The 25,615-nt window shown below is 34.6% G+C and overlaps 2 protein-coding genes across 4 annotated transcripts in view; both read left to right on the plus strand.

Annotated features, from left to right (window-relative positions):
- The window catches only part of NAALADL2 (N-acetylated alpha-linked acidic dipeptidase like 2), a 1,286,203-nt gene that overhangs the window by 707,347 nt on the left and 553,241 nt on the right, over positions 1 to 25,615 (plus strand). For all 3 annotated transcript variants that reach the window (XM_044251814.1, XM_044251815.1, XM_044251812.1), the window contains one exon: positions 21,999 to 22,272. In XM_044251814.1, coding sequence (XP_044107749.1) covers positions 21,999 to 22,272 — 274 coding nt within the window. The remainder of the gene's footprint in view (positions 1 to 21,998; positions 22,273 to 25,615) is intronic.
- On the plus strand, positions 19,865 to 20,397 carry LOC122908410 (probable 18S rRNA (guanine-N(7))-methyltransferase; the record flags this gene model as incomplete). Its single annotated transcript, XM_044251171.1, has 1 exon — positions 19,865 to 20,397. A coding segment is annotated over one exon (474 nt), but the record flags the coding sequence as incomplete, so codon positions are not given.

The following is a 25,615-nucleotide window of genomic DNA, read 5'->3' on the forward strand; positions in this document are numbered from 1 at the left end:
GTTAAGCATCTGACTGGATTTTATCTCAGGTCACGATATCTGGGTCCTGAGATCTGCTCCATGCAGAGTCTGCTTGTCCTTCTCCATCCCCCCAATTGCTCTGTCTCTCTCTCTCTCTCTCAAATAATAAAAAAAAAAATCTTTAAAAAGATGATAGAAATTTGGCAACTCTCTCAAATAATAAAAAAAAAATCTTTAAAAAGATGATAGAAATTTGGCAACATACTAACAAACGAACATTGTATAAAATTATGTTTTTCAAAGAAAAAATTAGGGACGCCTGGGTGGCTCAGTAGGTTAAGCTGCTGCCTTCGGCTCAGGTCATGATCGCAGGGTCCTGGGATCAAGCCCCACATTGGGCTCTCTGCTCAGCCGGGAGACTGCTTCCTTCTCTCTCTCTCTCTGCCTGCCTCTCTGCCTGCTTGTGATCTCTCTCTATCAAATAAATAAATAAAATCTTTAAAAAAGAAAAAGTTAATGAGAAGAGTGACATTGTTTTATACTTTTTAAATTTCTCCAATATCTGGATTAATAAAAGACTGTTTCACCCACATCTGCTTCTGTATTCAATCTGTTGCATATACTGATTTAGCTGACCTATTCTAAGGAAATCTGGCCTAACACACATATGTGGTTGGAAAAGGATAATATATTTTAAAAACCTTTGTGGATATTTAAAATCATATCAAAACTTAACAAGTGACAGTTTCTTAATAGTTATGATGTAGAATCTGAAACTGTTAATAACCTTTTCACACTTTATTATGTTAAAAATAAAATGGCCAATCTTATATTTTAATTGGGTCTTCTCCCTATGTACACTTTTGTGCCATACATTGCTTACTTGGAAAATATTGCTTCACTGAGTAATGCAGATCTTCCCAATACTGACATACTTCATTATGCAACATTAAAAAAAAACTGTTTATATTATCACTAATCTCATTGCAATATTTTTATGGATTACAAATCCATAAAGCTCATTGTGCAAATGCAAATTTTCCAAAATTATAGTTCTTACTAGAAAGCTTAAGTATTTTCATTGGCACCAAAAACTGCTATTTTCTTCAAGTCTTTCTTTGCTTATTTTTGAGAAATATCTTCCAAATATCAAAAGCCTGATCCATCATAGTTTATGTATTTGTTATTATTTTAAGTAAAAATGGTGTTTTATGAAAACTAATACTAGATTAGCTCACAGTTTAAACAGGTGCTTTTTCTGGAAACTTACATTTCAGCGTGCAGCAAAAATGCTTTATGTGCATTTTCCATTTTATGGCAAAGACTATTAAAAAGATGTGTGCTCAAGTTTGAAATGTAATAAAATTAGTAAGTTTTAGAGATTCATCAATATCCATCTTATGTGAAACTGACTTTTTTTTTCCCTGCAAGAGGATGATAATGGAGGATTCAATGATAATTAGGCAAGTTTGTTGCTACTGTTTTACTTCTGCCAAAGGGCCAGAAGTTTTTTCCACTGTTGCTTCTGCACCATGAATTCATATTTCAACACAGTGAAAAAGGCAAATAACGTCTTAGTATTATGATAAAAATAATTGCGATGATCTCATAGATAACTGAAGAGGGCTTGAACTTTCCACACTTTGAGACCTGGATTAGAAGTCTCTAATCCAAAGTGGACCACACTTTGAAAACCTGGATTAGAAACTCATTTTATGAAGTACCAGTATTTGACTTGGGACAGCGCAGAGATGCTATTTCTAGACCTCTTTTCTTTCTTTCCTTTTTCCTTTCTTTCTTTTTTTTTTTTTTTTAAGATTTTATTTATTTACTTGAGAGAGAGAAACAGAGAGCCCATACTTGCTACAGAGCAAGAGTGGTGGGGAGGGGCAGATGAGCAGACTCCCTGCTGATCAGGAAGCCCAACACCCTAAACCAACATATTGGGCTCCATCTCAGGACCCTGGGATCATGACCTGAGCCTAAGGCAGACACTCAACTGCTTAACTGGCTAAGCCACCCAGGAGCCCCTAAATCTCTTTTCTTAAAGCTTGGAAATTATTCCAATCTTTTTCTAGGCTAATTTTAATATAATTTAAAACTCCATGTGCCAGATTTGAGTTTATGAACATAAACCACCTAAAACAATGGAAGACACAGAGCAGACAATCAGAAAATGTTGGGGATGTCAACAGTGTAAGTAGCAGCAACTATTAAGGATATTTATTTTCAAAAGTATTTGAGTTGTGAATTTAATCTTGCCAACTGGTAGTACAGTTTTTTGATTACCTGTAGGGCATTTTCCTGTTGGGATCATTTTCTCACATTCTTTTTTTTTTTTTTAACTTTTTGCTTATCTGTATTTTCTATCTCCACCCCCTAATGGTAAATATACATTGGTTACATAATAGGAAAAAAAAAAAAAAACAAAACCTCTTAAAGAGAGATGATTTTAATTTTTCTATAAAGAATGATCAATAATGAGATTCTTGCTTCTAAATTTAAATTTCTCACTGTGCTCCTATCCTAATGTTAAATTTGTGAATTGAATAAAAGGAAGAAAACACATAAAAATTTGAATTCAGTGTCCAGAATTCAAAATTCAGGTGTCAGGATATTCAGACATCATGAATGTTTTGAGAAGAAAAGGGAAAGATGGCAAATAGTTCTTTATAATTGTGTCCGTAAATCAAAATTAAGTTTAAGTCATATATATATATTTTTTAAAGTCATATATATATGTTTTAGGATTTAGGATAGATCACTTAGGAAAGAAAGAGAAAGAAAAGTAACATTTAGTAGGTGCCTGGAAATTCTAGATACTGTGCTTAAGCATTTTACATAGGTTTTCTCATTTAATGCTCTCAAAAAAACAAAAAACCGTGTAAAATGTTACTATTTAATATAGTATAGTGTTGAAACTGAGGCTCCAAATATACCAATATGTCCAAGGTCGTCTAGCTTGTGTGTAAGAATCAGAACTTAAGCCCTCCTTTGCCAATTCCAAAATCCAGAATCTTTCCACTCACTATCTACTCTTCCTAAAGGTCCCATCTCCCCCTTCACCCACTAACTCCTGTCAATCTTTTGTTGACAGTCAGCTGTCCAAGTGTCTTGGGTTATTCATTAGGCTCAGTAGATTATGTTCTGGCCCTCTAGGAATAATATATGTCAGAAATACACCAACATCAGCACCACTCAATGCTGCTCAATGCTGCTCATTTTTTTTCTCATGTGTACAATAGAGATGAAGTACGTAAATGACAGCTTATTCAAATAACACAACATGCAATATGCTCTTCTTGTCAAAACTCTCATTTCCTATCATTTTAGCATTTAGAATTTTCATATTTGTTTCCATACTGTCATGATTTCCAATGACCAGACATCTCCACAGATTGATTTCAATTCATTTCATGAATTTGAGTGTATTAACATTTTTTCATGATTTATGCAATTTGTCATGAAGTGAGTATGACTTAATAGAGATTTGACTCTAGGTTGCTGAAATGAGTCTGCCTATGAAGGAAGGTAGATATTGTGACAAAATTATATTTTAATATAGTTTTAAAAGCATATTTATTTATAAAAAATATTTACTGAAAATTTGTTGCAGTTACCATTTACCAGGTGCAAGACATTGTAGTTAGAGTTTAAGGATGTGTTGAAAGAGATAAGACTCACTACTTGTCCTTAAAAAGTTTATTCTTCAAAATAAGTAATATTGATTAATTTTGTGTTAATGCCAAGAAAAGAAAATCATGTTAGTGTTTTAGGTACTTAAAAACATTCTGAGTAAATATGCTTATTCTGAAGTATGATGGAGTGTGGACATTTTTTGTTACAATTTTAATGAAATGAAACATTTCTCCTGATACTTATTTAGTAATGTGTTCAATTACCTAAAGAAACATTGGATCATGGAGTAGTGATTCTTTAAATCATAAGTCTCTGTAAATATTGATACCACCCAAGTTTATGTCATTGATTTAGAGAACCTAGAAGATGATATTAAATTTTTAAAATTATTTATTTAAATTCAATTTAGTTCACATGTACTGTATGATTAGTTTCAGAGGTACTGATAAGGGATATCTGTGTTCTAAGGTGGCTGACCAATCTAGCAGGAGACTCCCAGTGCCTGCCCCAGAGCCATTCTGGGTTTTCCCTCCTGCCTGTCCTGCCATGGGCGTAACAGTGTCACAGATAAGGACCTGAAAGTGTTTAAAATATCCCCTTTGTTTGTGCTCAGGGCTCAGACCTTGGGAGATCCCCCTCCTCTGAGCCCGCAGGCATTAAATAAACCTCTGATCCTCCAAGGTCTCAGAGTACGGATGGTTCTTCCATCAGGATCCAGTCCAGGTTCTATAACAATAGAATTTAGTGATTCATCAGTTGCAGATAACACCCAGTGTTCTTTACATTAGGTGCCTTCCTTAATGCCCATCACCCAGTTATCCCATTCCCACCACCTTCAGAAACTATTTGTAATGTCTTACTGATTGGATTAACTTGACCATTTTGTTAGTCTGCTTTTAGATTTGGTTTAGGTAAATTAAGGTATCTTAATCTGAAAAGTAACCCTTGACAGCAATTCTCAGAAATTAGACATTATGATCAGATCATGACCTGAGCCAGAACCAAGACTTAGATGCTCAACCCACTGAGCCATCCAAGCACCCCACTACTATATTTTTAAATTGTAATCCAGGTATGCTAGAGATGAAGTTATATCCTATATGCAAGGGTTGAAGACGTAATTATATCAATAGACCTTTTTTTCTTTTTTTTTCCCCACCAGGTCATAACAGATGTGTTGGTATTTTATTTTACTTCTCTGTGTTCTGGTTTTTAATAAAGCTTACTTACTATTTTGTGACATTTGTATTTTAGTATCTGCAAAACACGTTTGAAAGAAATATCAAATTAGTTAAATAAATACTTATTGATCTCTATGCTAGGGAATTAGCAGGAAGTCAGCAGGTCCATCAGCAACATTTCATAACTTGCAAAGCAGACAGTTATATGTGCCATGTTCTGGATTACAAAGAGAGAGGATATTAAGATCTCCTTCAGATAATCTACTATGTGCCAATTTTTTTCTAAAGAAATGTATAAGGAGGAGTTTTCTTCTTTCTTATTTAGGTGACTCCCAAACTCTGAAATTTGGTGTATTGTATTCTTTGTATTGTATCCTTTGATTTCTCTCAGTCATACTTTCTCATAACCATTAAAGGTCTCTCTTCGAGCTTCACACCATCTGATTTTGATTATTTTACCCAGAATATCTGTGCTTTCTGACACTTGGTATTTTTAGCATTTGGAAAGTGTCTTAAGATTGTGAGACTATCTGTTTTTTCCAAAGAGCTAAGTAGTGTAGTGGGTATCTGAAATACTATGTAGTATAGTAAAAATCTGATTTATTTAATCTGGAACATTTTCCATCTTGATGACATTACCTGATTTTCAATTTCCTTAGTTATAAAATGGTAACAGTATTTGAAAGATTTTTATGCAACAAATCTGTACAATGTTTTCAGTCCTAACAGTATATTTTCAACACATGATTTACAATTAGTATGTTATTTTAGAAGGTAAGAAATAGTTGAGTAAGTAATCATGCTTTTATTTGGCACGGTGTTAGTGGCTGGCTAGCAAGGCAGGTGAGGGGATGCTGCCATGTTCTCCTGACAATTTAATTTCTTGATATTATTTGTGATGCAATTTTACCACATCTTTTAGTCTTTATATTTCTAAAGCAAAATTAAAAGATAAGGAATCAGTTTATGCTTTAGTGTTTATTCATTTTTTTAATAATAGCTTTATTTGTAATAGTTGCTTTATTTGCAATAGTCGAAAAATGGAACCAATCTTAGTGTCCATTAACAGGTGAGTGAATAAATGTTGTGGTATCTCCATAAGATGGAAAACAGCAATTAAAAAAAAAAAAGTGAATCATTGATATATAAAAAACAACATGGACAAATCTCAAAAAGCATGCTGAGTGAATAAAGTCAGATAAAACACAGCCCTATTATATGATTCTATGTAAAATTCTAGGAAATGAAAACCTAGTGACAGAAACCAGATCAGTCTTCACCCTTTGAAGAGTAAAGGGACCAGTGGGAGAATTTCACAGGACATGCTTTAGTGTTTAAATTCACTACACACATATAGTACATCATTCACGAAACTTTACTACATTGGATAGCCAGTCAGATAACAAATTTAAAGAAATTTTTGATTTTTTCGTATGCGAAAAATACCAGCTGGTATAGTATGAGTTCTTGCGCATGTTATTGTGTACACACACAATAAAATCTCAGTGAACTTTAATAAATGTTCTGGGTTTTTCTCAGCTAGTATGTTTCTTTAGCTGTTTTCTTTCCCCATTCATTTACAATGTAATTTTGGCACTCACCCTGGTGCTAGGAATGCTACATGCATCGCTTCCTCCAGTTCTAGCATCAGTGTTGTTCTGTGGCTCATCCAGTAGCAGGTGTTGAACATTGATATAAACAGAATTTTGTCTACCAAAGCCAAAATCCTCCCATTTCCAGTCTCCACTGGCCAAAGGAATGCTAATGCAAAACTTCCAAATTCAAGTCTCAGACATGACGGTTCATTATGCTGCCTGCCAAGATTACTGGCCCATAGAAACTCTTATTTTAAAAATTAAGGCAAAGTAAAACTTTCTGTCAAATACCTTGTGATTTTAGGTGACACACTCACAGTTTTGCAGCTTTCTCTGAAATTAGTAAATTGAGATTATATTACAGTTAATTACTTAATAACATTTGTCTTTGAATATAGTAAATTACCTAATTATAACAGAACCATTCACCATAAATCCCAAAATACCCATTGTGGGGGGGAAAACATTAAGAAAAATGGTGGAAAGTTTCAATAAAATTTAGGCATTTTAATATTCTAAGTGACTTGAAGTGGTTAATGACTAGAATCTTTTGATGTGCCTGGGTTGCTCAGTTGAGCTTCTGCCTTTGGCTCAGGTCATGATCCCAGGGTCCTGGGATTGAGCCCTGCATGGAGCCTCACATGGCACCTGCACCCTTCTCCTTGCGCAGTAGGGAGCCTGCTTCTCTCTCTCCCTCTGCCTGTTGCTCCCCTTGCTTGGGAAGCTTGCTCTCTCTGTCAAATAAATAAATAAAATTTTTTAAAAAATTAAAAAAAATCATTTTTATCAATAAGACTTTTTCTTAGTGACCACTGATTTATTTAGAAAAATCTAGATTTTTCACATAATTTCAGAACATGGAACTCACATAGCCCACTTAAGTCTTTTTTGGGGGGAGGAAAAGATCAGTATAAATAATTTGACAAATTTAAAATGCAGTTTTAAAGGCAACAGAATTGAAAAGTAAACTTGGGAGAATTGGATTTGAACAAGTATTTATTAACTTATTATTAATTATTTGAAATGTTAGGTAATATGTATTTAAAATATTGATTTTAAACTATGATTTTATAACTATGATTTTATACAGTGATTTAGACAGTGATTTTATAACTATGATTTTAAACAGTGATTTTATAACTATGCGTATACAAAAACTTCATTAATATTTTTCAGGATGCTTTATATAGATATATAGATACAGTAGTTCTCTTCAGATTACTATAAAGGGGTTTAATTTTCTTTTAAATCCAGTAAACCATCAAAATATGGAAAACATTTGAAAATCTCTATCAAGTGGGGCAATGTGGCAAAATGATATCACATCAATCATCTTTGAATAAATTATCTACATTATAGGATTGTAGGGGAAAAACAACAACAACAAAACATGACTTAACTACTTTTGCAGAGTTTCCCTGCTTGGATGTTGTGGAAATAGCAATCAGTATTTATGAAGAATCATGTCTTACATGGAAGTTGGGTACTGAGTTAGTGCATTTCTGTTTTTGGCAGTATTGTAGCATTTAAAAATAAGTATGCTGAAAAAGTAAGTTTATGTTTACATAAGTAATGTATACATAAACTTCCTTTAAAACACTACTATCCTCAGCTAACAGAATAGTTAGAGAAATCCCCAAGGGACCAAAACTTAGGAAAGAATGCTATGGCAAGTGATGAACCCAGAAACCTAGTACTTTGGGGATTAATAGCAGGTGACACAGGGAACAATGGAAGAACTATGATTCAAGGAAATAATAATAAAATTCTCATAGCATTAAAGACATTGAATCAGTAGTTCACAGTTCTTTCATAATAAGAACATCAAATACAGACAATGTTTAGTTTAATTCCTATCTTTCAAAAATTATAATCAAATTCAAACTCTCCCAGTTTAAGAATGATTTCTATCTTTCAAAAATTATAATCATATTCAAGCTCTCCCAAAGAAAGATCAAGAAGGAACACTATCTCATTTTATGAGGTTTGTATAACTTCAAGCCAAATCAGACAGAAACAATGCTTGAAAGGAACATTGCCTCCAAATTTACTTCTAAGAATAGACATGAAAATTATAAACAAAATGTTGGCAAAATAAATCACATAATAGCCAAAAATTATAATGCATTCTACTAAGTAAAAGTTAACCTTAGGGATGCAAGTTTGAATGCTAAAAAATTGATTACTATAACTCATCACTTTAAAAAAGGATAATATAATTCTTAATAAATGTATCAGAATTTATAATAAAATTTGATACTGATTCATAAAACATCTTTTATGGGAGGAACATTCTTAACCTGATATTTAAAATATGAAATAGAGGACCACTATCACACCTTATTAAATATTTTATTAAATATTTTCTGGAGGTTTTAACCTGCTAGTAATAACATCTATAAGTGACTAGAAAGGAAGTAATAAAGCCCTCATAATTTGCTTATCACACAATTTTTTTATGTAGAAAATGCAAGGAATTTTATGAGAAAACTCAAGGAATATTATCAATAGTAAGGGAAATTAGCAGGATTATTTGATAGAATGGAATAGTATTCCTTAGTACCAGCAATCAGAAAAATATTTTAATTTTAAAAATTTTAACATTAGCATTGACTGCTATTTGATATATTAATAACTTCTTTTTATGTTATTATAAGAATGACATTTCTCTCCAAATTGATCTTCAGTTTCAGGGTAGTTCCAGATACAATCTTGACAAGGAAATTGATAAGCTTATTCCATTATTAAAAAAATAGTGAAGATTTCTTGAGGAAGTGTAAGTAGGAGGACTTGCCATTCTGAATATTAACATGTATTAGAAAGTCAGACTAATTAAAATAGCATATTATAATGGAGATAAATCAAAAAGACTGATGGAATTGATTGGGGATCCCTGACAGACCCACACACATATGGAAATTCATAAACGACAGAAATGCCGTTACACATTAGTGAAGAGTTTGACCAATGGTACTAGAATGGTTATTCATATGGGGAAAAAAAGTGATACTGAATTCCACTTCATACCCTACCCCCAAAACATACAAATGCATTCTGGGTAAACACTGAAATATTTAAAAACAGATTTCTTAAAATGTTAGGAAAAAATGAGAGTCATTTTATCACCTCAGGTTTGAGAAGAATTTCTTAAGCATATCAAAAAAGTGCATAGACCAATGCATTAATATTAAAATTATACACATTGAAATTATGAATTTCTATTCATCATAGAACAAAACAATTGAAAATGAAAGAGAAGCCAAAAACTGGTGGAACAAAGTATCCTATGTGACCTAAAAAGAAGTTTCTATAGAAAAAACTTGAGCATAATAAAGGCAAAATACTCTGTTACAGCACAGAAAAGGGAACATAGATAGCTAAATAATACATGAAAATGTCCTCATTATTAATTATGGAAATGTAAGTGAAAGATACATTGGTATATAATTTTATGCTCATTGGTTAGCAGAAATTAGGTATACTGAAAATAGAACATCTTAAAAGTGCTGGTGGTATAAAACGTTTTGTAAAATTGCATAGCATACCCTGCAACTCAGTAATGGTACTTTGAGTTAAACAAATAATGATATATAATTTCATACCTGCCACATTGGCATAAATATAAAATGATATAAAATAAAGGACAACATCAAGCATTGGTGAGGAATGGAGGGATCAGAACTCTCATGCAGAGCAGATAGGTATGTAATCAAAACCCTTTTAAGTTTTTTGTCAGGGTTCCTGGCTGGCTCAGTTGGTAGAGCATGTGACTCTTGATCTTGGGCTCCTGAGTTCAAACCCTATATTGACTGTAGAGATACTTATGTAAGTAAATAAATCTTTAATATAACTATAAATAAATAAAAGCATTTTGGCAGTTCTTAGTAAAGATATACTCCCTCCCTGACTAGAGGAACACTTGCATATGTCTGTCAGGAAATATAAATAAGAATGTTCCTTTAGTTATGTATTTTCTCCTGTGCCCTTTCAGGGAAGAAAAGATGTAGGTGGGGGAAAGTCTCTTCTCATGCCTTTCCCATTGACTGAACCTGAAACTGACTGGAAGCCAAAGGGTTTGATAAAGGTTCATAAAGGGTAACCTTCTGGGCATGGGGCAGAGGGAGGATCTGGAGGACAAAGAAAAAATTCTATCATCCAGGTGTTCATAGAAAGTTGATTTACATTGAGTTGTGTAGATGTTCTCATAGCTTGTTGCAGTTTTTTTTTTAAGTTACTTCCATGTGGCTGCCTTCAGCTCAGGTCATGATCTCAGGGTCCTGGGATCGAGTCCCACATCGGGCTCTCTGCTCCGCAGGGAGCCTGCTTCTCTCTCTCTCTCTCTCTGCCTGCCTCTCCATCTACTTGTGATTTCTCTCTGTCAAATAAATAAATAAAATATTAAAAAAAAAAGTTACTTCCATGTGTTTGTTATTTTCTAATTTTATCTATTTTCTCCTTTTAAAAAGAAAAGAGCTTACCTAATGAATTATTGTCTTCCTTTCTTCCTTGTATTATAACTTCTTTGTACTTATAATAATGAAAACTGGGAACAATTTTAAAATACTTATCTTAGGAAATCAATAAATAAATGAGGAGGAATCTCAGAAACCTAATAGTAAGTGAAAAGCAAATCACTAAAGAATACATATATTAACTATATGTATTATATACATATGGTTATTATATATAGTATATATATACTATATTAACTATAATCACCATGATGTAAGTTGCTAAGAGACTAGATGTTAAACATTCTCACTACAAAAAAGAAATGAAAGTTACGTGATGTGTGGAGATGTTAGCTAACATTACAGTAGTAATCATTTTGCAATAGTGTACCAAATTAACACATTGTACACCTTAAACTTCTATCGTGTTTCATACCAGTTATATCTCAATAAAGGTGGGGAAAAAACAATATATATGTAAAATGGCAACTATATAAAAGCAAGCATTCAAAAAATAAGGGATAAATTGTTAAGGCCATATGCATACATAAATATTAAATCTATACAAGAAGGCAATGAGATACAAAAAAAGAAAAAAAAATCTGGTTGCAGGGGTGGTTACCATAGGACACCAGGGTAAGTGATAAAATAAAGAGTACTGAGGGGACTTCAGTAATATCAGAGATGCTTTACTTCATAAGCTGTGTTGTTCTTCATTATTCTTTATATTTTGTATTGGTTCTTTATATATTCGATTTGTTCATAATATTAAAAATGAAATTATAATACAAAAAGTATATATCTTTCAATTCAGAATGAGGTAGAAAATGTAGGTAGCCTCTCCTCAGAAATTTAAGCTTGGTACTTAATAATACTTCGAAATTCATTACCGGGGCGCCTGGGTGGCTCAGTGGGTTAAGCCGCTGCCTTCGGCTCAGGTCATCATCTCAGGGTCCTGGGATCGAGTCCCGCATCAGGCTCTCTGCTCAGCAGAGGGCCTGCTTCCCTCTCCTCTCTCTCTGCCTGCCTCTCCATCTACTTGTGATCTCTCTCTGTCAAATAAATAAGTAAAATCTTTAAAAAAAAAAAAAAGAAATTCATTACCAATTCTTCAGTTGAGCCCCTAAAGATTTTCTTTTTAAGACCATCTTACTTTAACAAATTTAATGTTTTGGGGGGTTGCTTATACCATTAAGCTCTTTGGAACTGAGACCAGCAAAACAAATAGCAGATTAATCATTTTACATACTCAGAGGTGGATTCATGCTCATCAATTAAGTGAGTAGAAGAGCAAAAAAAAAAAAACAAAAACAAAAAAACTAATTGAAATTTCTTTTTTTTCTATTAATGTTGACCATATAAAGATAAATTTTATAAATAAAATACGTGTTTTGCAACTCTATACATATTACAAAAGAACATTATTGATGTCTTTATCAAAATAAATTTCACCTCAAACTGAGTAAAGGTGCAACTCAGTTAGTTTACTTGCCCTACCCCAAATAGTGCAGAGAGAACTTCAGTAGCAATAAAGAGGATGGGGATACAGAAATCAGGATAGGAACAAAAGAACAGGATAGAGACCTAGATGAGGGAGTAAGATATACTAAGCTTCAACTCCCCCAAAATAACAGTTAGCTATCTAAGAATTAAAATAGCTGTGGGAGGGCTTAAGAGTCCAATTAAGTCCAGAAATGGACATTAACTCAACAGAAAGGATTGTAGAGATCAGCTTAGCTGAAACATCCCAAAACGGTTAGGAATCAAGAAGAAAGGTAGAGGCCATCAGTAGCAAGCATGCAGTAGATGCCACTGTGGTTCCTAGTGGCCAACTCTGTGGAGGACTCTAGCAATCTTTTCCATAGGGAGCCTCAGCCGTAGATACCCCATAGTTTTCACAGTGGAAACTCCATAATGTTTGTTGGTGCAAACTTCAGTGGCCTGATCCTCAGAGGGCACCAGAAGCTTTCACCACTGAAGTAATCAAAAGCTATCACTGCCACAGATCCCTAGGAGTTGGAGATGCTACTGTGCCCTCTTCCAGCAGAAAGAGCTACTATTGCACATGCATAGGACCCCAGTCCCCATCCATGCACATTCCTCAACCCTAGCAGCCATGGCTGCTCTACATGTACCCACAGTTTGGATTTGGATATAGTTGACACTTTGTGTATGCCTGTGGCTCAGGCACTAGTGTCTCTGCTGCTGTGGGCTTGCTAGAGCCTGAACCTCAGGGGCCACTATCACTCTCTAAGTGCCTATACTCTAGATCCTGGCATTGTGATTGCTCTAAGAGTGCCCATGCATCAGATACCAATATTATCAACACTGCAAGGGGGCTGCCAGCTGACCAGGAATTAAGAGACACATTATTGGCCACAATATCACAATGTCCCCCATGGGAGAAAAAGAAGTAGGAAGTTCCCAGAAGTCTTTACTCTCAACCCAACAGCCATTGTTGCTATTGCTTACCCCATGGCCTTCCCCTCTGAGGACCCCTGCAATCTTATATGAGACAAAATAGCATGTGAAAACTGCAAATAGACAAAGAGGTTCACTATATAATGGTTTTGAATTCATCAAGAGAATGTAACAATCATATATACATGCGCCCAGCATGGGAACCCCTGTATCGAGCAAATTTTAACATACCTGAAGGCAGAAAATGCGATAGTAGTAAATTTCAATACCTCACTTTAAATAGTGGATATCTCATTGAGGAAGAAAATTAATAAGGAAATGCTGGATGTGAACTATACTTTAGACCAAATGCACCTAATATACATATACTGAACATTCCATCCAATGGCAATAGTATATTCATTCTTAAGCACACACAGAACATCTCCATTATAGATCATATGTTAGGGCACAAAACAAGTCTTGAGAAATTTAAAGTCATTGAAATTGTACCAAATATCTTCTTTTCCTAAGATTTTATTTATTAGAGAGAGTGCATGAGCTGGGGTATGGGGGCAGAAGCAGGGAGTCTGATGCGGGGCTTGATCCCAGGACCCTGAGATCATGACCTGAACCAAAAGCAGATGCTTAACCAATTGAAGCACCCACATATCCCCCCAAATATCTTTTCTGGTTATAATATTATTAAACTAGAATTTAATAATAGGAACAAATTGGAAAAATGAAAACATGTAGAAATTGAACAACATACTCCTGAGCAACTGATGTGTCATGGGGAAAAGAAAAGGAAATTTAAAAAAGAAAAAAAAGTCCTGAGACAAAAACAGAAACAGAACATGCCAAAATTTATGGGATGTGGCAAAACAGTTCTAAGAGAAAGTTTATAGAGACAAATACCTACATTAAGGAAAAAAAAATCTGAAATAAGCAACTTAATTTTATACCCCAAGGAACTAGCAAAGAAGAACCAACTAATCCCAAGGTTTGCAGAAAGAAGGAAATAACAAAGATTAGAGCAGAAATAGGTGAAATAGAAATTAGGAAAACAATAGAAAAAAATCAGTGACACTAAAAGCTTTCTTTTTAAGAAATAAAATTAACAAACCTTTAGCTAGACTAAATAAGACAAAAGAGAAAACTCAAAATTAGGAATAAAGGTGGAGACTTTACAACTGACAACACAGAAATACAAAGAAACATAAGAAACTACTATGAATAATTATATGCCAACAAACTGCACAACCTAAAAGGAATGGCTAAATTCTTAGAAATACACAACCTCCCAAGACTGAATCATGAAGAAAAAGAAAATCTGAATTGATGCACAACTAGAAAGGAGATTGCATCAGTAATCAAAACCCTCCAAACCAAGAAAAGTGAAGGATGGCTTTAGTGGTGAAGCCTACCAAGCATTTAAAGAATTTATGCTAGTCCTTCTCAAAGTCTTCCAAAAAGTGGAAACTCATGATCTGAGGCTGACATTAACATGAATACCAAAGCTAGACAAGAATACTATGAGAAATAAAATTATAGGTCAATACACTGATGAACCTAGATGTAAAAATCCCCACACAAAATATTAGCAAACAGTATCCAACAGCATATTTACAGGATCATACACCATGATCAAGTGGGATTTATTCCTGAGATGCAAGGATGGTTGAAATATGCAAATCAATAAGTTTGGTACACCATATTAATGGAATGAAAGATAAAAATCTTATCATCTCAGTAGATGCAGAAAAAAAAGCATAAGGCAAAATTCAACATCCTTTCATCATAAAAATTTTCATTAAATTAAGTACAGAAGGAATTCTTTACTAAAGGCGAGTTTACAGCTAACATCATACTTGACGATGAAGAGCTACAAGCTTTTCCTCTAAGATTAGGAACAAGAGAAAGACGCTCAATCTCTCCATTTCTAGTCAATATATTACTGGAAGTCCTAGCCAGAACAATTAGGCATAAATAAACAAATGAATAGATCTTATTTATATTGGTAAGAAAGAAGTAGAATTGTCTGTATTTATACATGACATGATTATATATACAGAAGACTTTAAAGCTTCCACAAAAAAAACCATTAGAACTAATAAACAAATTCAATAAAGTTACAGGATACAAAATCAATGTAAAAAAATCAGTTGTGGGGCACCTGGGTAGCTCAGTGGGTTAAAGCCTCTTCCTTTGACTCAGGTCATGATCCCAGGGTTCTGGGATCAAGCCCCACATCCAGTTCTCTGCTCAGGAGGGAGCCTGCTTGTGATCTCTCTCTGTCAAATAAATAAAATCTTAAAAAAAAAATCAGTTCAATTTCTATACACTAGCAACAAACTGTATGAAAAAGAAATTTTTAAAAAATCCTATTTATAATAACACTAAAAATAATAAGACACTTAGGGATAAATGTTACCAAGGAGGTAAAACACCTGTATACTGAAAACTATAACACATTGGTGAAAAATTTTGAAAAAAAACAACACAAAGAAATGGAAGGCTATCTCATGTTCTTGGGTTAGAACAATTAATACTGTTAAAATGAACATACTATCCAAAGTAATCTATAGATTCAGTGCAATCCCTCTCAAAATTCCAGTGACATTTTTCACAGAATTAGAACAACCTTAAATTTGTGTCGAACCAGAAAACCCCTGAATAGCCACAGCAATTTTGAGAAAGAAGAACAAATCTGGACACATCATACTTCTTGATTTAAAACTGTATTATGAAACTATAGTAAATAAAATATTATGGTGGGGCATAAAAATTGATCTGTGATTTGAGTTTTTTTTTTTAGATTTTTAAAAAAATTTATTTTAGTTTTTCAGTGTTCCAAAGTTCATTGTTTATGCACCATACCCAGTGCTCCATGTAATACATGTCCTCCTTAATACCCACCACCAGGCTCACCCAACCCCCCACCCCCTCCCCTTCAAAACCCTGTTTGTTTCTCAGAGTCCACAGTCTCTCATGCTTCATTGCCCCCTCTGATTTCTCCCAATTCACTTTTCCTTTCCTTCTTCTAATATCCTCCATGCTATTCCTTATGCTCCACAAGTAAGTGAAACCATATGATAATTGACTCTCTGCTTGACTTATTTCATTCAGCGTAATCTCCTCCAGTCCTGTACATGCTGATACAAAAGTTGGGTATTCCATGTTATTCTTTATGCCCCACAAGTGAAACCATATCATAATTAACATGGAGGACATTGGGAAAAGGAGAGAAGTGAGTTGGGGGAAATTGGAGGGGGAGACAAACCATGAAAGTCTGTGAACTCTGAGAAACAAATGGAGGGTTTTGGAGGGGAGGAGGATGGGAGATTGGGTCAGCCTGGTGGGTATTAAGAGGGCACATATTACATGGAGCACTGGGTGTGGTGCGTAAATAATGAATCTTGGAACACTGAAAAAAATAAAACTAAAAAAAAAAAGTTGAGTATTCATCCTTTCTTATGGAGGCATAATATTTCATTGTATGTATAGTTCATATCTTCTTTTTTTAATATTTACTATAAATATTCAAAAATTTAATGATTTTTAAAAAATTTTTATTTCTTTTCAGTGTTCCAGAATTCATTGCTTATGCACCACATCCAGTGCTCCATGCAATACATGCCCTCCATAATATCCACCACTAGGCTCACCCAACCCTCTATGCCCCTGCCCTCCAAAACCCTCAGTTTGTTTCTCAGAGTCCACAGTCTCTCATGGTTTGTCCCCTCCTCCGATTTCCCCCAACTCACTTCTCTCCATCTCCCAATGTTCTCCATGTTATTCCTTATGCTCCACAAGTAAGTGAAACCATATGATAATTAACTCTCTCTGCTTGACTTATTTTACTCAGCATAATCTCTTCCAGTCCTGTCCATGTTGATACAAAAGTTGGGTATTCATTCTTTCTGATGAAGGCAGAATACTCCATTGTATATATGGACCATATCTTCTTTATCCGTTCATCCATTGAAGGGCATCTTGGTTCTTTCCACAGTTTGGCTATTGTGGACATTGCTGCTATGAACACTGGGGTACAGATGGCCCCTCATCTCACTTCATCTGTATCTTTGGGGTAAATGCCTAGTAGTGCAATTGCAGGGTTATCTCTATTTTTAATTTCTTAAGGAATCTCCACACTGTTTTCCAAAGTGGATGCACCAACTTGCATTCCCACCAACAGTGTAAGAGGGTTCCTCTTGCTCCACATCCTTACCAACACACGTTGTTTACTGTCTTGTTGATTTTGGCCATTTTAATTGGTGTAAGGTGGTATGTCTATGTGGTTTTGATTTGAATCTCCTTGATGGCTAATGATGATGAACATTTTTTCATATGCCTGTTAGCCATTTTTATGTCTTCTTTGGAGAAGTGTCTGTTTATGTCTTCTGCCCATTTTTTGATGCGATTATCTGTTTTGTGTGTGTTGAGTTTGAGGAGTTCTTTATAGATCCTGGATATCAACCCTTTGTTTATATTGTCATTTGCAAATATCTTCTCCCATTCCATGGGTTGCCTCTTTGTTTTGTCAACTGCTTCATTTGCTGTGCAGAAGCTTTTGATCTTGATGAAGTCCCAAAAGTTCATTTCCACTTTTGTTTCCTTTGCCTTTGGAGACATGTCTTGAAAGAAGTTGCTGTGGCTGATGTTGAAGAGATTACTGTCTATGTTCTTCTCCCGGATTTTGATAAATTCCTGCCTCATGTTGAGGTCTTTTATCCACTTTGAGTTTATCTTTGTGTATGGTGTGAGAGAATGGTCAAGTTTCATTCTTCTGTACATAACTGTCCAATTTTCCCAGCACCGTTTATTGAAGAGACTGTCTTTTTTCCACTGGATATTTTTTCCTGCTTTGTTGAAGATTATTTGACCATAGAGTTGCAGGTCCACATCTGGACTCCCTACTCTGTTCCACTGGTCTATGTGTCTGTTTTTGTGCCAGTACCAGCCTGTCTTGGTGATCATAGCTTTGTAGTAAAGGTTGAAATCAGGCAATATGATGCCCCCAGTTTTGTTTTTCTTTTTCAACATTTCCTTAGCAATTTAGGGTCTTTTCTGATTCCATACAAATTTTAGGATTATTTGTTCTAGCACTTTGAAAAATGCCGGTAGAATTTTGATTGGGATGACATTGAAAGTATAGAGTGATCTGTTTAACCAAAAATGACCGATGAAAACAGATCCAATCATCAAAAATAGATCAAAGCAACAGAATAGAGGACCCAGAAATAAATCTGTACATAATTGGTCAATTAATTTTCAACAAAGGAACAAAGAACAGACAATAGGGAACGAATAGTTTCTTCAATAAATAGTGTTGAAAAACTGGAATTCACATGCAAAAGAATTAAATTGAACTCCTGTCTTTTACCTTTCACAAACATCAACTTGAAAAAGATTAGACTTAAATGTGAAACTGAAACTGCAATAGTCCTAGAAGAAAACAAAAGAATATTTCTTGACATTGTCCTTGCAGTTATTTTTTTTTTAATTAATACGACAACAAAAGCACAGGCCACTAAGCAAAAATAAGCAAGTGAGACCGTATCAAACTAAAAACCTTCTGCACTCAAAGGAAACAACAAGAAAATGAAAAGAACCTGTGGAATGAGAGGAAATATTTGCACAATATATGTTTGACAATGGGTTCATATTTAAATATATATAAGGAGCTTACACAATTCAGTAGCAAAAAACCCACAAATAGTCCAATTAAAAAATGGGCAAAGAAACCTTCAAAAAGGTTGCCCAAATGACTAGCTGATATGTGAAAGGTGCTCAACATCACTAATCATCAGGGAATAAAAGCAAAACCACAATAAGATATCACCTTAAACTTGTTAGGATGTCTGTTATTAAAAAACAAAACTGAAAAAAAAAAAAAGACCAAAAAAGAAAGAAAATAGGAAAAACAACATGCTGGTGAAGATGTGAAGAAAAGATAACCTTTGTTAGTGGGAATCTAAACTGTTGTAGCCATTATGGAAAACAATATGGGTATTCCTCAGAAAACTAAAACTAGAACTGCTGTATGATCCAGCAATCCACTTCTGGGTATATATCCAAAGGAAATGCAATCAGAAGAGATGTTTGCTCTCATGTTTTTTGCAGCATTATTCACAATAGCCAAAGTATGAAAACAACCTAAGTGCTCATGGATGGATGAATGGATAAAGGAAATGTGAGATAGATGTACAATTGAATATTATTCATCCTTTTAAAAAAAAGAAGGATCATGCCTTCTGTGACAACATAGATATCTCAGAGGCTAAGTGCAGTAAAACAGAGACTGAGAAAGATGCTGCATATTGTCACTTACATGTGTAATCTAAAATCAAACAAACAAATGTATAGTAGAATCATAGTTGTCAATGGACTGAGGGTAGACAAAAGAGGAGATGTTGGTCAAGGGGATACAAGCCTTCGGTTACAGGATGAATAATTTCTGAGTATCTACAGTACAGCCTGGTGACTATAGTTAATAATACTGCACTGTATACTTCAAATTTGCTAAGAGAGTAGATCAATACACACATGAAGGTAACTACTGAGGTAATGGATGTGTTCAGATTGTCAAAATTTCATAATGTACATGTATATCAAATAATGTACAACATTATTTATTCAGTGGCTCTGTAATGCAAACAAGAAGTCGGACATCCCTGCCAAGCGCCTGTACTGCTTCTTCTCTTCTCTGTACTCTGTGCTGGTCCGTGGAGCCCGGGCTGTCCTGCAGCTGTACCCTGAGAACTCAGAGCAGCTGGAGCTCATCACGACCCAGGCCACCAAGGCTGGCTTCACCGGTGGTGTGGTGGTGGACTTCCCCAACAGCGCCAAGGCCAAGAAGTTCTACCTCTGCTTGTTTTCTGGGCCTTCAACCTTTCTGCCAAAGGCCCTGAATGAGAGCAATGACGAAGAGGAGACCAGGGAGTCCGAGTTCATGAGTGAGAGGATTCCGTACAGGACGGCCAGGCGCGGCTTGGTGAGGAAGAGCCGCCAGTGGGTGCTGGAGAAGAAGGCGCGCCGCAGGCGGCAGGGCAGGGAGGTCAGACCGGACACCCCGTACACCGGGCGCAGGCACAAGCCCCGCTTCTGAGCGGCGAGCCGGGCGTGTTGGGACGGCCCGGCTGTGCCCCGTTGTCGCGTGCCTTGTCGCACGCCTTCTCGCACGCCGGGACTTCTCTCTGTTGAAGTGCCTACTTCGTCAGCTGACAAGATACTGTTACAGGAAAGTTCTCAAGTTCTAACCATTGTTGTTCACTAACAAAAGTTCTTGTTCTAAAAGCAATAAACCACTTTCCATGGGAAAAAAAAAACAAAAAACATTATATATATATATATATATATATATATATAACATTATAACATTATATATATAACATTATAACATTATATATGTTATATATACATTATATATGTTATATATAACATTATATATATGTTATGTATATAAGAATTATAATAATGTTAAATATATATAATTTCATTTGTCAAAAACAAAAAGCCTCCCCTGCCAAACACACACACAGACATACATACACAGAAAGCAGACCAGTCTTATTCAGAATAAAAAGTGAAATTCTTTCAATAAGCTCTTTCACAAAACAACATGGCATTGAGAATTGGTTAAAATACATATTTAAAAAACTGAAATAACCTTGGAAAAAATTGGGAAATTACTTATTATTGCATCAATCAGCTTTTAGCTGTGTCAACAGCCCTACATTTTGTCTCCAGTAATGATTTTCTATATTATTGTATATGTATTTTTTTTTCTGATGTTTGTATTCTGTATTACATTTCCAGATGTGTTTCATTTTGGGGTTATTGTATAAACAGGGCCCTAAAAGAATCAACTGTGTGTGAGGAAAACAATATGATGAACCAAAATAAAAATAGTATTCACTTAGGTAGCATTCGTATAGGCAATATTATAGATAGCAATAAAATTCTTTTAAGAATATACATTTTTGCCAAAAAAGGAAACTGGTCCCTTTGCATCCCAGCCCAAAACAAACTTTATTGGATTATTATTTTTAAATTTCACATATCTTATTTTTTTCTAGGTTCTGCACATTTTTTTTTTTTTACTTTTTTTGGGGGGGACTTCTAGGATGTCATAAACAGCAATAGTGTCATTAGATTTTGGAATAGGTGTAAGAATAAATATATAGGCTACAGAAAACACACACAAAAGCCAATTTCTTATTGATTTGATAATCTGTGGTTGGTTTCACCATTATATAGTGATTTTGTTGAATATCACTGTGCTCATAGGATTGTGAAATTTGGCATGTAATTTGTATCAAAAGTGTTCTCTGTCTTATTTTAAATAGCAATAACTATATATTAATCACATAACTCTATGTGGAATCGTATTAACTGCAATACAAAACTATCTCCACCAGCATGACTCCTAGTTTTGGAACTGAGTTTTGAATGGATTATGTTGATGTCCATAGAAAGATAAGAACTAATAAAAGAACTAGTTGGCATTAATCACTCTCTTCTCTGCAATCCCATAGTACTTTATTAATTCTTAATTTAAGAACTTAATTCATTGGGCTTTGATTTAGTTTAATTTCTCTGCAGGCTCATCACCTCCCACAAACTGTGAGCTTCTTGTATGGTGTCCTGTTCCACTCATCTTTCATATCCCACATCTATTAATAATTGTTCACATATTAAATGGCTATAACTCAACAGAATACTTTTTTTTTCTTTTTCTTAGAGTGTTCTTTTTAAATTTCTTCCAGAAATTTGGTACAACTGTATAAAAGTGAAGATGACACAGAAATTTCAAAGAAGATTAAGACTCACTGGACTTCTTTGGGCCTAGAAGATGTACAGTTTGCAAATTACTCTGTGCTGCTTAATCTGGCAGGCCCTTCTGCCAGCTCCGTGACTCTGCGCAGCAGCGGCCAATGCTTTCATCCTAATGGCCAGCCCTGCAGCGAAGAAGCCAGAACCCATAGCAGCCAAGATCTGCTCTACTCATATGCAGCCTACTCTGCCAAAGGAACTCTCGAGGTAATATGACCATTTGTCTCTGTCATTTATAGTGAAATGGAATTAGAAAACAACAGCTTTCATCTAAATTGAACTAGCTGGCAAGATGCAACATAAAAAAGTAACCATTAAATGTTCTCAGTGTGGAGGTGCCAGGGAAGGGGAAGGAAGATTTGGATTGGCTGACCTTTTCTCTTGTCATGTTTTGGAAAATGAAAGCATGTTAGAAGACTTTAATTCCAATGCGTTGAATATGTGATCGAGTTATTCACATTTTTCTTAGTTGGTATAGGACATGTTCATTTTATTTTGGGGGGTTTGGAAGAGGCAAATTTTAATGGATTGGTATGGACATAAGGGATAGAAATGAAGGCAGTTGTGTTTTGAGATCCTGTGGACACCTAAGTAAGGAAGTGGAAAATCTATGTGGTTATTCACAGATTTAGGATTTGAAATATAGTGCTCCTGCTTTCTTGATGGGAAACACAGGAGATAAGGAGGCAGGTATAGATTATTGCTTTACTGTTTCTAGCTTAGCTAGTTTTTTGGCTGGTGCTGAAGGGCATGCCTTCCAGAGCCACATACATGAGTTTCAAATCTCAGTTCCCTAATTATCCACTGTTACTTACCTAACTAGGGCTGAGTTCTCTCATCTCTGTGATGGAGATAAAAATAGTTCTAGCTTTATAAGGTTGTTGTGAAAATTAAACTAGCTAATATATGGAGACCTTGGAGAACAGAGCCTACCTAGCCCACAGTAAGGACAAAATACCAGTTAGATACAATATATAATTGGTCCTGTATTTTTATTTAGGAACATTTTCTGTCTCCATGTAAAAATACCATTTAATAAACATACTTAGTTTTTGTTTCACAAACCTTTAGATTGCCTCATTTAATACAAATGAAATAATTATATGTTTCTGATTGTTGTTAATTATTGGCATAGCTTTTTCAGACTGTTAACTCTGATTAATACATTAAGTATTTAAATCATTTGAAGTTATTTCACAGATACAGTCATCGTTTTTGTTTTTTGTTTGTTTGCTATTCATTTTAAAAGGAGAGTGGGGAGTGAGTTCTTTTACTGGTGGTTTAGCGTTTGTACTCCGTTACATCATTCTCTGACTTTTAGTAGAATAACTGCATATAACTACTACCATGGAAAGCCTTATTATTAATTAAAAATTAATATAATATTAAATGTCTGCAGTATTTCTAGGGCAGGACTCATGTAATTTGATTTGATTGATATATTACTATTTCTGGTTAGGCTATGATGGGAGAGAGCCTGCCAGCACCCTTTTGTTGGTTCAGAAGCTCTAGTCTCAAGTCAAGAGTCTAAAGTTATCCCACAGATTTACTTCAGACTCCCCAACTTCCATTAGCCCCCACACATTTCCAGCACCCTCTCTATTCCCACTTGATTTAGCCCAGTAATCTCCTTGCCTTGAAAACAAAACAAAACATGTCCAAAACACAGAACAACAACAAAACCCTCAGGAGCTTGAGTGGGTCCTTGGAATACGTTCCTCAACTATTTGCTTTTCAATTTGCTTTGGCAAATTACTTACTATTCCTTGACCTAGGTGATATGGAAAAGCTGTAACATCACAACTTGCATCCCTCTTTCCTCAGCAGGGCCCTCTGATAATCTGCTGGGCCACTGGATTGTTTTTTTGTGTGTTTCTTTGTAGCCACATTTCTGAGAATTTTCTACACATTTGTCTCATCAGTTATAAATGTTTCAATTTTCGTTGTTGCATGTAAAAGAAACCAAGGTCTACTATAGAATCATAGAGCTACTTAAATGCCCTTGAAAACACAAGTCATTTTGGGACCATATACTACTTATAAATGCTGTAAAATCTACCATTTTTAATAAAGAAAGATTTGAAGAAGCTGCTAAAAGGGAAAAATAAACTTTGCTGGTGATGTAGAAATACTCTCTATGGTTGAAATACAGACCTAAATTAAAGGTAATAATGTTAAAGGAATTAAAATGCAATTATGGGTAAAACAAACACCTTGTATTTGAAGAACATAATTTGAGAAATTAAACATGCAAATTAGATGAAGGCATTAACAACTATTTTTAGAATTATATTAATAATTCAAATCTATTATACTAAGTACATAATAATTTAAATATTTATATCGATAATCTTATTGATGTTGATTTTTTTAAATTTAAAAGATATTAGCATTATGATTTTCAAAAGCAAAGTAATTTCTAGGTGACTACTTTATATGCATGTAGAATATTTGCATATATTTTATATATAAGTTTTAGACTGATGTATTATTGAAACTCACATATTCTAATTAATAGAGTGCGGGTGATTTTCTGTATCTCTTCAGACCACTCTTAATTAAAATCAAGCTTGAGAGGTTGCTGATGATGATTCAGGCATACCTACTTTTTTGATTTTGAGTACATTGTATTTGCATGAATTTCTATCAGGCTCAGCCATTAACAGGTTCTTAAATTATTCTAGTCTGACTGCCAGCAAAGCTCCCCACTACTTTTGCTTTTGACAAGGTTATTTGTAGAAGAGGAGTGCCCCTTTTCTTTGAAGAGCTGTCATGTCCATTTATCATATGACCACTTTGTATAAGCTTCCAATTCTTGCTTTCTGGTAACAGTCTAAACAGCATTTGTGATATCTGAGATCTACTTTGAAAACCTACTTACTGCCAGCATGATGGATGGTGTACTTTACAACTTCTTTGTAATTCATTGTGTGCTAGAAAGGTGACATTGTTTACCCCATCATAATGACAGGTGGGTCAGTAGAAGGGTCCTAAGGAGAGTTGTCCTGTCAGATGCAAAATACATATTAAAATGGATACATAAATAATTTAACATGAGTGAGGTTAGCTTCAGGGAATAAACAGTGATTTATATTTTTATTAAAAGATAAATATCAACTATAATATCATCATACTGTTAAAGACATTGGTAGTGAGTGCTGACAATGTCTAGTCAGTCTCATAAATAGAATATATGGCCATATGTAATTCCTGTGCAATTATTTCTTTTGTCCTTTGTGAAACCCACACAGATGCAGAAAAGCAAAGGAAATGATTAATATTTAATATAGGTTGGTGGTATTTGAGTCTCGTATGTTTATATTTTTGAGCAGAGAATTTGTTTTCACATAAATATACTTCATAGATTTGGGAATTTTTTTCTGTTAAGTATTATTTTGTGTCTGCAAGTAAAAACAAATAATATAATTTTATGGAGAAGCTTATTTTCAGCAACTCATTAGCCTTCTACAAGATAGATTGTCATCAACACATTTATCACTGTTCTGTTTCTCAGACAGCCTAGAGTTGCACCCTACCTTATTAGCTACAC

This window comes from Neovison vison, chromosome 6 (assembly GCF_020171115.1).
Source record: "Neovison vison isolate M4711 chromosome 6, ASM_NN_V1, whole genome shotgun sequence".
In the NCBI taxonomy this organism is placed as follows: domain Eukaryota; kingdom Metazoa; phylum Chordata; class Mammalia; order Carnivora; family Mustelidae; genus Neogale; species Neogale vison.